The sequence below is a fragment of the Canis lupus genome, chromosome 29 (genome assembly GCF_011100685.1).
Source record: "Canis lupus familiaris isolate Mischka breed German Shepherd chromosome 29, alternate assembly UU_Cfam_GSD_1.0, whole genome shotgun sequence".
Classification (NCBI taxonomy): Eukaryota; Metazoa; Chordata; class Mammalia; order Carnivora; family Canidae; genus Canis; species Canis lupus.
In genome coordinates this window covers 26931235-26943569 of record NC_049250.1, presented here as the reverse complement: position 1 = coordinate 26943569, position 12335 = coordinate 26931235, and the positions used below count along the sequence as shown (strand labels likewise).

Sequence of the window (12335 nt, the reverse complement as noted above, 5' to 3'; positions counted from 1 at the left end):
CCGTAGTACTAGAAGATGGATGTAAACAGTGGAAACCAAATGCTGCAATCGACAAACCTTCAAATGTTTTTGGACATATATCAATCAGTATTAATTCTGTGATTTTTGTAAGACCATCAATGTAAGGTATTAGTCGCAATAATACTTTTTAAACCTGTTTTAAAACTTGAGAAGAAGACATATAAAACCTGTGAAGTATATAAAAGTGGCAGGAATTAAAAATTAATATTGTTTTATTATCAAAATAATTTTATGCACCAGCACACTACAATGAGTGGAAATCGTCCTCTTCTGTGCTGAAAATGTTTCAGAGCTACCAGTTAGATGTAGGTAATGCCAATGAGAGTTAAGAGTTACATATCTTAAAGAAACAGCAGTATGAAGGAGTCCAAGATACTTAAGAGAGATAGTAGGACATGTAATTAAACATGAATGCATAACACAGTGCCTTCATTAATGGTACAGCAAATGTTTTAAGATGACCATAAAGAATGATTTCACAAAATAGAAAGTCACCTGTTCTAAGGATGCTAAACCGTAATACTGAGTTACTTTTGTCATTTATGTGTAATAAAACTTGTCCAAATGAGTTTGCAATTTGGGAAGTATATTTTTAATAGAATAATATATGTTGACCTTTTAATTAATGGAATGTATATTTAATTTTGACATTATATCTGTATTATATAAAAATATTTTCATACAGTATTACAAACAAATTGCTTACTTTGGATAACATTTCTCCTTTGATAATAAATGACCTATATAATAAGGCTGTCAGATTCATTTAATGAATTTTTAAGAGTTTTTAAGATTTTTAATACTGCATTACTCTTTGATCTCTGTCATTGAATCTTTGACTTTTAATACCATTTACTCAGAATGTACGAGACTAGGACCCTAAAACTATGTAAGAACAGGAACATTACTTCTATGTTCAATTTTAATCTTTTAAAATAAACTTTTGTATATGCCAGATCCTGCTTAGAAAGGTCAACAGCCTTCACTTACTTATAAAGGGAAATTAAAACCCTGGTCTAGACAGGTCAGAGTTCTCCACAGCCACCAGTTTGCACAACTCACATCCTTCCTGCTTTTGTACACCGTCATCAGCACCTGGTTAGGTGCTGACTGGCTTTATTTGAGCTTCGGATGATGCTCAGGTGCCATCCTCACTGTGTGGTGGTAAAATCTTCTTCCTCTCTGTTCATGTTTGTGTGTTTCCCTCTCTCACTCTCCCTAATGCCTTAGCCTTTCACCCTCACTTTACACCTAATGCCTCTGTGTAGAATGAGACAGACTGTTGCCCAGAATTCACTGACTGCTCCATTGATAGGGCTTTGAATCAAATATGTTTTCTGTTTGGTTTTCATTATTAACTCCAGAAAAGGGAGCTGATGAACACTTTTAGGAGCAGATGATTTTTTATCCAGTTCTTTCTTCAGATGGACTTTTCTAAGCAAGCTTTGCTTCCTTCTACCATAATACATGGTCAACTGTGTGGTAGACCTCCATCCCGATGAACTGCTACTGTTGGTAAACTACCAGCTATAGAGAGAATTCTAAGTTTCTAAAGGTAAATTCTTAAAACTGTCCTTGAAAGTGTGTCTTTGAAGGCTGTCTTAAAACATCCCTAACAAGTGTTGAAAAAAATTCTGAAATTGTAGTAAAATAAGGAACAATATTTTAAAATGCTTGCTAAAAGCTATTAAAATTTTCTTCCTTGATTTTCATTTGTTTACAGATTTAAATTTTAGAGAAAATTAACACTCAAAACAATATTCAGCATACACTATGTGTCAAATGCTTAGGAAAAAAAAATGCCCACACGCTTAGGTTGTGCTTGCTTTCTTTATTTCATACCCACTAGCAAGGTAAGTAGAGACAGGCAGCCTAATTAATAATGAACTTGGATTTTTTTTTATTATTTCTACTCCCCAATTAAATACTTGTTTTATCTCAATGAACATTTTCTTTCAAATATATATGTAGATGCTTTAAATCAGCATTTTCTAAAGTTTGTCCCAAGACCCTAATCCTCTTCAGTGCTACAAATAAAAAAGATGATGATGATGACAAAGAAGATGAAGAAGAGGAGGAGGAAGAGAAATCAAAAACGGAAAAAGCAAGGATTCTGAGTTTGGGGGTCAGATAAATTTTCTCTTGAAGATTCATGATTTATACAAGTATATTAAAGGCTGCATAAACTCATACAGCTTTTTTCTTTTTAAGTTTAACAGTAACATATCATTTCCAGAATTTGACTAGAGAACACTACTTTTATGTAAAAACCATTACCTAAATGCACCTTGGAAAATACTGCATTATACAAAAGGACTCAGTTAAAAGTCTTTTAAAATAGGCTTTCAAGGAATCTGTTGAAGGAAATACTCCTTTCAGGAATAAGACATTTCTATTAAAACTAGAAAAGTTTCTTTTCCTTAGGCCATACTTTCATTGACAGCCAGCTTACAAAGGACATTTAATTAAATCTACTGTAAATATTTCTTCAGAAACATACATCCTCTACTATAAGTCAGATAGTCTTTATGGTTACTCTGTCCATGCAATCTTCATGTCCTTAGTTATTATGCTCTTATTGCTTATAAAATTCTTCCAAATTTTTTCCAGATCCTGCCCAAACTTCAAGGGGCATCTCAATTCTTTTCTTTCTTTAATTGCTATGGCTTCCATGATAGTTCTAGATAATGTTAATATTTCTTCCTTTAGTTGCTTAGCACTTAATTCCCTTTATCATGCATTATATCTGATCAGATTCACCTTAATATTTCGTCTTAAATACAACTATTATTTACATAATTTGTTTTCTACTCGTGTTCTCGCCTCAAAGAGTATATGATCTTTTATGTTCCCTTCAGCTCCTAATGGGAAAAGTCAGGCATATTGTGGCTAATAAGTAAAGACAAATGGAATTAAACCAGTGTATTAATAAAATTTATTTAATTATCAAAAATACATTAGAATAATAATAGAATCTGTGGAAATATGAGAAAATGTAAGTACATTTATAATTACCAATTTCAACAGTTTTTAATGTCTCAATATCAAAATATATCTAGTATGCAACTAGATTCATGAATATTTTAGTATTGCAGAAAGATGCAAAATGGTTTGGGAGTAACTTGGGGTTTATTTTCACTTGTTTTGTTTTACAACCTCTGTATACAAAATAGTAAGAAAGAAGTGCATTTTTTTCTGTGTAAGACAAACCTTCTAAGTGGGAGAGAGGTTAAATACATCTTAAGATCTTATTCTCAAAGTGAGTCAATTTTTTTTTTTTTTAAGTAGGCTCCATGCACAACATGGAGCTTGAACTCACAACCCTAAGCTCAAGACCTGAGCTGAGATCAAGAGTTGGACACCCAACCAGCTGAGCCATCTAGGTGCCCCATCAAAGTGAATCTTGTTTTCTATCTATATTTTACATGATGAAAATTAAGACAAGTGATAACATTTACAGTTTAGGACTTGCTGCTCTTGATTGCTGATTTCTGAAAAGAAAAGGCCTAGTCTAAGGGTCCCATCCTTTCTGAAGACTTTCCACACATTCCAGGTAGTGTTGATGATTCCTTCATTTGTGCCTCCGCTGCTAAGCTCAACAAATAACTCAGTAACCTACCAGGTGCCACCATGTGAGAGACAGACATGTGTTTGCCAGTTTCTGCCTTTGATGCTTATCACAAATTTTTTAAAGGATTTATTTATGAGAGAGAAAGAGAGAGGGAGAAAACAGTGGGGAGGGGTAAAGGGAGAGAGAAACTCTAAACAGACTCCAGGCTGAACTCAAAGCCTGTTGTGGGGCTCAATCCCATGACCCTGAGATCACAATGTGAGCCAAAACAGAGAGCCTGATGCTCAACCGACCACACCACCCAGGCGCCTGATGCTTAGCACAAATTTATTTTTGAAATAATCTGATTCAAATGGGAATATTTATTTAAAAAAATAATTGTATACGGACTCTTATGGAAATGGTTCAAAGACTATCACAAATAAAAGGACCTTGGTTTGCAGAACAATCAGGTAAAGTAAAGCTTTCTAGGAGAATCAGAAAGATCTTCCAGAAAAGTACAAAATAACAGTTCTCTACCCTATCATCTCCTTGCCCATCATTCCCAATGGAAAGGAAATCTTTAGCTGTGAAAAATCTTCAATGTGTAGACAAATACATCTTTGTACTTAAAGTGTTACTTTCATTATGGGTAAGTCAGACACCAGGGCTGGGACATACATCTTCACAGGCAGTGGGTTTAAAGACGCTCCAGGATTTGAATACATACCATTTCATGGGAAGATGCAACACAGATACAGATAATTAATTCACTCAACAAATATTTATTAAGTATCCATCTCGAATGTCCCAGTTCTGGTCTGAGGGGTCCCACAAAGTCCCTGCCTTCAGGGAACATATATCCCAAAAGAGGAGAGAGTCAACAAGTGAAGAAAACTATTACAGAAAATAAGTTCTATGGAAAAGAAAAAAACAAAAACAAGATAGATTGACTGATGGAGAGAAGTGGTATTTTAGGTTAGATGATCAAAGAAGACCCCTTTGAAGACATTTGGAAATATTTTATTGGTCGCAAAAATCTCAACATATATTACTGGCAATATGAGTTTCATTGAAGTATTGAAGTGTTTTGTGAAAGATCAAAACAATATCTTAGCTATAGGACCTATAATACTGTCACAGAAATAAATAATGAAAATATCAAATGGTTGACTTTGAAGTAGTGTGTTGATCTTATGTAGTGATGTACAAGCTCTACTTACATATTTTGAAGTGATTTCAGTATATAGAAGACTTGCAAAAATAGTACAGTGTTCCTGTATACCCTTTACCAAATTTCCTCTAAGGCTAACAGCTTACATAACCATGGCACATTTATCCAAATTAAAAAATCAGCATTCTTTTGTGGGAGGTGGGTGTGCTGTGCATTGTCCAATGTTTGGCAGCATCCCTGGTATCTACCCACTGTATGCCAGTACCATCACCCCCCAAGTACTGACAATCAAAAATGTCTGTAGACATTGCTAAAGCTTCTCAGGGAAAACACTGGAACCAATGTTCTAGAAGTTTTATAATTTTACATTTTACAGTTTAGGTTCATGACTCAATTTGGGTTATTTTTAATATAAGGTGTGTATCACAGTTCACTTTTTTTCATATAGACATCCAGTTGTTCTAGTGCCATTTGTTAAAAAGACTATAGTTGGCTTTTGAACATGGGGGTTAGGAGTGTGGTCAAAATCTACATATAACTTTTGGTTCCTCAAGAACTTAACTACCAATATAGCCTACTGTTACCCAAAAGCCTTACCAATAACAGTCAATTAACACATATTTTGTATGTTATATGTATTATATCCTGTAATCTAATAAAGTGAGAGAAAATAAAATGTTAAGAAAATCATATGGAAAATACATTTACAGTATTTATTTTAAAAATCCATGTGTAAGTGGACACATGCAATTCAAACCTGTGTTGTTCACAGATCACTGTATTTTGTCACTTGAAGTGTCTTTGTACTTCTGTAAAATTCAGTTTATCATATTTGTCTGAATCTATGGATGCTATATTCTGTTCCAATGATATCTGTCTATCCTTTCTCCAAATACTAGATTGACTTGATTACCATAGCTTTTATAATATCCAGAAAATGGATAGAATAAATTTTCAGAATTTTTTCCATAATTGTTTTGGCTATTGTAGTTCTTTTCCCTTTCCATACACATTTTAGAATCAGACTGTCACAAAAAGCTTGCTGAAATTTTGATTCAGATTGGACTGAATCTGTAGATTAAATTGGGTAGATCTGACATCTTCACTGTATTTATTCTTTGAATTAATAAACACTGCATTATTTATTTAGATCTTTTGAGTTCTTTCATCAGTGTTTTAGTTTTCACTATATATTTTGTTAGATTTATGTATATCTGTGTGTGTGTGCATGCCCACATGCTACTATAATTGGTAAAGTTCGAATTCCTATTGTTCATTGATAGTACATACAAGAGACTTATATTTTTATATATTTTCCTTGTATCCTATGACCTTCTTAAAACTAGTTTTTATCGGCTCTAGTTTTTTTTATATACATATATAGATCCTTGAGATTTTCTACAGTCATGTCATCTGCAAACAGAGGTCATGTCTTCCATGAATGTAGAACTTAAAATCTCATTTTTTTAAATTCTTAATTTATTTTCAGCATAGCCCCACTAAGAGAACTTTTTTTTAAAGATTTTATTTACTTATTCATGAAAGACACAGAGAAATTGAGAGAGAGAGAGAGAGAGAGAAAGAGAGGCAGAGACATAGGCAGAGGGAGAAGTAAGCTCCACACAGGAGCCTGATGTGGGACTCAATACCGGGACTCCAGGATCACGCCCTGGGCCAAAGGCAGGCACGCTAAGCCGCTGAACCACCCAGGCATCCCTAGCAGAGATTTTCTGTCAAGCTTTACTTTCTGAGGTTTATATTATGAAAAAACAAAACAAAACAAAACAAAACAGGTATAATGAGTTAGCCTTTTAAAACTATCCAATGCTCCATCTTCACAAATTTTTGGCTGCATATTTCACAGGGGTTTATCTTTTCACAGCCATTGAGAATCTGTTCTAAATTAATACTAAGAGGGATCCCTGGGTGGCGCAGCGGTTTGGCGCCTGCCTTTGGCCCAGGGCACGATCCTGGAGACCCGGGATCGAATCCCACGTCGGGCTCCCAGTGCATGGAGCCTGCTTCTCCCTCTGCCTGTGTCTCTGCCTCTCTCTCTGTGTGTGACTACCATAAAAAATTAATTAATTAATTAATACTAAGAGTTATTGATACATTTCTACATAAAACATTTTCACATAAAACATTTCACATTTCTACATAAAACATTTCAATTCAGGTGCTCTGTGTCAGGAATTTGAACCACAATCTTAAATGAATTTGCCCAAAATGAGTCTGAAAAAAGAGTTGTGAGGTTTACTTAAGCTGGATACTGACAAGCTAAATGAATGGGACGGTAAAAAAAGATACATAGCAGTGAATGAAGAACATAGACAATAGAGAATGGACAGATGAGCTCTGAGAAGAATAAAGCCTGGCAGGTAGACCAATTAATTCTTGGAGCTGCCTCAGCACCTAATAACCTTCCAGTTTTAAACTTACATGCATCTTATGTTAAACACTCTTTCTCAAGGTAACTTAGAAGGATCTCTGTCCCTTATATTTGAAGGTTCTATTCAGATTATTTGACATTGATGAATAAGGAAATAAGAATGAGAAACAGGTTTATGAATATTAGGTACTAAATTTAGAAAGAATTAATCACTTTTACCTAAGTAAGACAAAGTAATTGTCAATAAAATAATAGGGCTTTACCTCTAATGAATGGAAGATTAGGGAACTGGATGGCAGTCTTGAGAAATGAGGATACTTCTCCTTTTGTCGTACTCAGGTGGGGTTGAAAAGTCTTGGTTTGTTTCAGTCTAAATTGCACATAATCAAATATCAATCTATACTGTAGAGTGTGACAGTTTTCTGAGAGCTGAGTGTTAAAAGTATTTAATTTGATCAACACACACACAGACACCTTAGGATGAAATGGGCAACAGCTATTTCCTCTTCTTTTATTCTACATAATTTAGGGGCCAAAGAACATATATATGAATTATATGTTTATGCCAGATCATGTCATTCCCGGATTCCTATCTTAATGAGTAAACCAAAACCATTTTAGCAGCCTCTAGATCATACACAATAATGCTGCTGCGTTACCTGACTTAATTTTCTAATCTCTTCCTTGTTCACAACATTCCAGAGGTACTGGGCTCCCACCTCAGAGCTTTTGCACTTTTTATGCATAAAAAGTGCATAAATACTTCTGCATAAATACTCTTTCCTCTCTTTTCCACCAACATGCTTCAACCATATTGAATATTATTTTTAGCACAAAACACTGAACGTTAGGGTGAATAATCCAATAAATAATGCAATAAACAAAAGAGATAAGCAATAATGCCTCACTCCTCTTTCAGGTCTGTGCTCAAATACCACTTTCTCAATGAAATCAACCCTAAGCTACCCTATTTAAAATTTCAATCTACTTCTACTCTCTCTCCTGTCTCTAACCACCTCTTTCCCAGTTTATTTTTCTCCATAGCACTTGTCACATTCTAATAATAAATAGTTTTACTATCTACTGTATTTTCAATATTCCTCCACTAGAATGTGAAATTCAAAGGGACAGGGATTTTCGACTGCTTCATTCACTGCATGTAGAACAGTGCCTGGCACATCATAAGGATTAAAATATTTGATGAACATGTAAAATACACATATATCCAAAATTATCAATACTACTAAATAATTTATGCCATTTATTGACAATCTGTTAAGTGCCAAACATTATATATTTCTGATAATCCTCAAATTAGCCCTGCCTGATAGGTGTAATTATATTCACAGCATATTCCTTAAAATTCAGTTTGTGATTATATAACAACATAATTGGGATAAAGAAAAGTATCTTGACTCAACACACTGAAGATTCCCTCCTGTAGAATACAATTTTAAGCACTTTTCCCCATTCCAACAGACATTATAAAAGGGAAGTATGAGGTCATGTCAAATTTTATCATTGAAAACTTTTTAACTACAAATAACAAATCCCAGTCCAGTTAGTTTAAGCAAAAAGGTATCTACTAAAAGCTGTTGGAATTCACAGAATCTCTAGGAGAGCCAGATAACCAAGGTTGGTGGCTCTGTAGCCAGAAACAATGGCCAACTTAGAATGCAGACTATTCCAGGGGAGGAAAGTCAGCCAAAGTGATACCACAGGGGACCAGTCACATCTTAACCCTGCCACTCCTCCCTTTGAAGCTCGCTGTCTCTCCAGCAAACTTCACCATCCTCACTAGAAAACAGATACTGCTTCTCTGGCTGCTTCTTCACAATGCTTGTTTCAGAATCCAGGTCTGTTCAGACCTCAGGTGATATGTCTACTCCCTAGCTGCAAGACTAAACTCTGGCTATGATCTTCTTGAGGCAGTAGGATTCAAAACCAAGAACTTACCAAACAGAAGAGAATTTCTAAAAGATGCTAGCTACAAATGTAATAAATGTTCATTATAGACAGTAATAAAATTTAGGTTTAAAATAGATCAAAAGAATTTCTCACTACTAGGTATGACTTGGACAGTTTTTAATTTCTAGCATTGTTCAATGTTTTCTAGTTAAACTATAGTTAAATATTTAAAGCATTGAAATAATGCCCCTCCTCTTCATATAAGTTTTCTGGTAAGGCATCAGTGAGAAATAACCTTTCTACTGATACAAGAGGGATAACTATACCAGTGTTCACTAAGGGAAGACCATGTGAATACAGTGCCTCACCGAGGATAAAGAGCTGGTCTAGCATACATGCTGCCCATTCAAATGGAATTTTGATTTTATTTGTAGTGAGACATATTAGAAAACAAACCTATTCTTTTAAAATTTCAAATTAATAGTTAATAGTATGTTTCCAAAGAGAATCACCCTTGAGGAATTAGAGTTTAAAATTTAAAAATTCCAAATGTTTCCTGTGGGGTTCTTAGAGGAGTTTTCCCCAGGAGTGGCAGTTTGGAAATATTAGCAAAAAATGTTAAAACTTACTGGTTCTAAAACTATTTTTCTTAAGTAAAAGAACTACAAGACACTAAAAAGATAACATTAAATACTTTTTAAAGTTTAAAAGCATAATAGGTAAATATGTGAAAATAGATGTAAATATTTCAGATATATGCATATATATCCCCCTAGCTCAACAATAAAATAGTCTTAAATATTTAGACCAGCTTAGTTTTTATTTTATGTTTATGAACTAAAAACATAAACATTCTCATTGAATACCATGGACTCTTCAAATCATGTACGTAATAAACAACTAGAAAAGGGTGGAGGGACTGTATTATAATGTCCTTTGCATGAAATTTGGGGAAATAATCTCATCAAAATATACCTAGAGTTAACAGATACTTTTAGCAACCAAGGTATTATAAAAACTAGTTTAACTTGATCACAAGGGCTACCATCTATATTTGTGAATGCTAGAGTAACGGAGGATGAGGTAGTGATTTTAAACAAACTACTATCACATGCAAGCGATTCTGAAAACATAACCCTATTTTTTAAAGATTATTATATATTCATTTAAAAATCGACAGTATAAAAATATAAAGGAAACACAACATCAAAAATTCTTCCTAGAAATAAGTACAATATATTGAGGAATATATTTCAAGCCTTTATCTGTGCAGTTCCTTACATAGGCACTATTTTAGACTTGTTGTCTTACTGTTAAAACACCGGAATTTTATTAGATTTTATTTATTAATTTATTAATTGTTATACAATTAAAAATTATTTGAAAGTGCTTTTATTATTAACTTACTAAATGACTCAATTTTTGTGGTTTCAATTGGCCTTTTGTTTTGAGTATGGTCGACACACAATGTTACATTAGTTTTAGGTGTACAACATGGTGACTCAACTTCTCTATCCATTATGCTATGTTCCACCGCAAGTGTAGCTACTGTCTGTCACCGTGCAACACAATACCACTGACTCCATTCCATATGCTGTACCTTTCATTTCTGTGACTTACTTATTCCATAACTAGAGGCCTACATCGCCCACTCCTTACCCATTCTGACCATCCCTCCGGTCCCCTCTCCTCTGGCAACTCAGTTTGTTCTCTGTTTATAGGTTGGGAAAATGGTTTAATTTTTATCACAGCAAATAATAGTACTATTAAACATGGCCTGCACAAATATTTTTCTGTACTTCAGACTTCTTCCTCATGAAATAGTATATATCTTGGAAATAAAAGTACTAGGTTATGAGGCAGGAATATTTTGAAGGCTTTTAAAATAAATTTCATCAATGTTTCAAAAAGTATTAACAAATTTTATTTCAATCATTAGTGGATAAGGGCATTAATCCTAATGCACCATGGCAGTTTTCAGTTCTATTATAATTTAAGATTGTTGATTTAATGAATGAAAATCAGCATTTTATTGTTAAGTACACTCATCACTACTCAGAACTACTGGCAATCTCCAACCTTACTGGTGCAAATACAAAATAGGCATAGAAACAGGGATTTGAGCAGAGAAAAAAGGACAATGAAAGTGGAGAGTTATGTGAGGTAGGATGAACAGTTCTGGAATTAGTCATTTTTACTCAGCATCATTTTTCGTCAGTCCTCAGGACAGTCCCAAGTAGTTCACATTTTACATTCCCATGGACCTCACTGCACACACATCCTTTCCACTGCCACTTGCCTTTTCCCGAGTAATAGCGGGGGAAGTGCACCTCTTGCTCATATTTATACCAGGCTTCCTCCTAAGTACTGGGAAGGAAAAAAGCAGGAAATGATCACTCTATAACTGGTGGTGGTAAGAAAGAAGCTTAATCTTCAACATTTCTGCAGTGTTTTGTTGGTCCTTTCTAATAAAATTCTATTAAAATGAATCCTCCCTTTGTCCTAATTGTCTGTTTATATATCGGCTTCTCCAAGTAAGTTATAACAACTTTATAGTAAAGACTTAATCCTATCTTATTTACTGCTTTTGGTCCCTAGCATATCAGAGAATGAAGAACATGTGAATTTTTCTTTACTGTCTAAAGTATAACGTTTTAAAGTATAAAGTTTTAGGTTTATGCAACTCATATTAGTTGGTCTCATCACTCACTTAGCCTTATTTAAGTAGATGTCACTCTCAATCTTTCCATTTGCAATGACAGAGATACAGCCACACAATATAATGATCAGCAATATATAAGTCAGAGAAAGACAAATACCGTAATATTTCACTCATACTTGGAATTTAAGAAATAGAACAAGCAAAGGGAGAAGAGAGAGAGAGAAACAGAGAAATCAAAATACAGACCCTAATTATAAAGAACTGATGTTTACCAGAGGGGAGGGGTAGGGAGGTGGGAGGATGGGTGAAACAAGTGATGGGGATGAGGAGGGCACTTGTCCTGATGAGCACCGTGTGTTGTATGAAAAGTGTTGAATCACTATATTGCACACCTGAAACTAATATAACATTGTATGTTAACTAACTGGAATTAAAAACTTTTTAAAAAACAAAAAATAAGTAGATGTCACTCTCCTATATTAGATATTGTTAAGTTAGATCAAATGATTGAAAAAATTTATCTTAAAAGATGATGATAACTCTTGTATAACTAAGATGAAACATTAAACTAATAGTACAAGGAGTACCTGGTTATATTTGAGTAATATGTTTGAGATGCACAAATTTGTTA

At 34.1% G+C, this 12335-nt stretch overlaps 1 protein-coding gene across 4 annotated transcripts in view; it reads right to left on the bottom strand.

The window, feature by feature from the left end:
* ZC2HC1A (zinc finger C2HC-type containing 1A) overlaps positions 1 to 12335 on the bottom strand; it is a 113666-nt gene that overhangs the window by 52128 nt on the left and 49203 nt on the right. For 2 of the 4 annotated variants that reach the window (XR_005381112.1, XR_005381113.1), the window contains exons 9-10: positions 11342 to 11409; positions 7398 to 7504 (exon numbers count right to left, since the gene is read on the bottom strand). Coding sequence is in view for 1 of the 4 variants with exons in the window: in XM_038579574.1 (XP_038435502.1) it covers positions 11403 to 11409 (7 nt within the window). In the remaining 3 variants the exon portion in view is untranslated. Of the gene's footprint in view, positions 1 to 7397; positions 7505 to 10943; positions 11410 to 12335 lie in introns of those variants that run through there. The other 2 variants (XR_005381111.1, XM_038579574.1) reach the window with 1 other exon arrangement.